The sequence below is a fragment of the Buceros rhinoceros genome, unplaced genomic scaffold (assembly GCF_000710305.1).
Source record: "Buceros rhinoceros silvestris isolate BGI_N320 unplaced genomic scaffold, ASM71030v1 scaffold18195, whole genome shotgun sequence".
NCBI lineage: Eukaryota > Metazoa > Chordata > Aves > Bucerotiformes > Bucerotidae > Buceros > Buceros rhinoceros.
In genome coordinates this window covers 1-606 of record NW_010413594.1, presented here as the reverse complement: position 1 = coordinate 606, position 606 = coordinate 1, and the positions used below count along the sequence as shown (strand labels likewise).

The 606-nt window shown below is 59.6% G+C and overlaps 1 protein-coding gene across 1 annotated transcript in view; it reads left to right on the top strand.

Moving 5' to 3' along the window:
- Positions 1 to 439, top strand: part of LOC104494036 (chromodomain-helicase-DNA-binding protein 8-like) — a gene marked incomplete at both ends in the record, with an annotated part of 7,008 nt that extends 6,569 nt beyond the window's left edge. The window contains one exon of the mRNA XM_010136819.1: positions 184 to 439. Coding sequence (XP_010135121.1) covers positions 184 to 439 — 256 coding nt within the window. The remainder of the gene's footprint in view (positions 1 to 183) is intronic.
- Between the last annotated feature and the right edge of the window lie 167 nt (positions 440 to 606).

Below are 606 nucleotides of genomic sequence, written 5' to 3'. Positions count from 1 at the left end.
TTCACTTTCCTCTCCCTCCTGTTCTTCTTCCACCCCCTCCTGGTCTTCTTCCACCCCCTCCTGGTCTTCTTCCACCCCCTCCTGGTCTTCTTCCACCCCCTCCTGGTCCCCTTCCACTTCCTCCTGGTCTTCTCTGTGACCTTCTGCTCTCCTGCACTCCCCTGTTGTCTTCTCTGCCCGCAGGTCCAGAAGCTCCAGGCCATCTTGAAGCCCATGATGCTGCGGCGCCTGAAGGAGGATGTGGAGAAGAACCTGGCGCCCAAGCAGGAGACCATCATCGAGGTGGAGCTGACCAACATCCAGAAGAAGTACTACCGCGCCATCTTGGAGAAGAACTTCTCCTTCTTGTCCAAGGGGGCGGGACACACCAACATGCCCAACCTGCTCAACACCATGATGGAGCTGCGCAAGTGCTGCAACCACCCCTACCTCATCAACGGTGCGGCCATCTTGGGGGGCGGGGGGGCCGTCTCGGCGGTTTGGGGGCCATCTCAGGGGCTTGAGGAGCATCTCAGGGGGTTGAGGAACTATCTTGGGAGGTTGGGGGCCACCTTGGCGGCTTGGGGAGCATCTCAGGGGCTTGAGGAACCATCTTGGGAGTTTTAG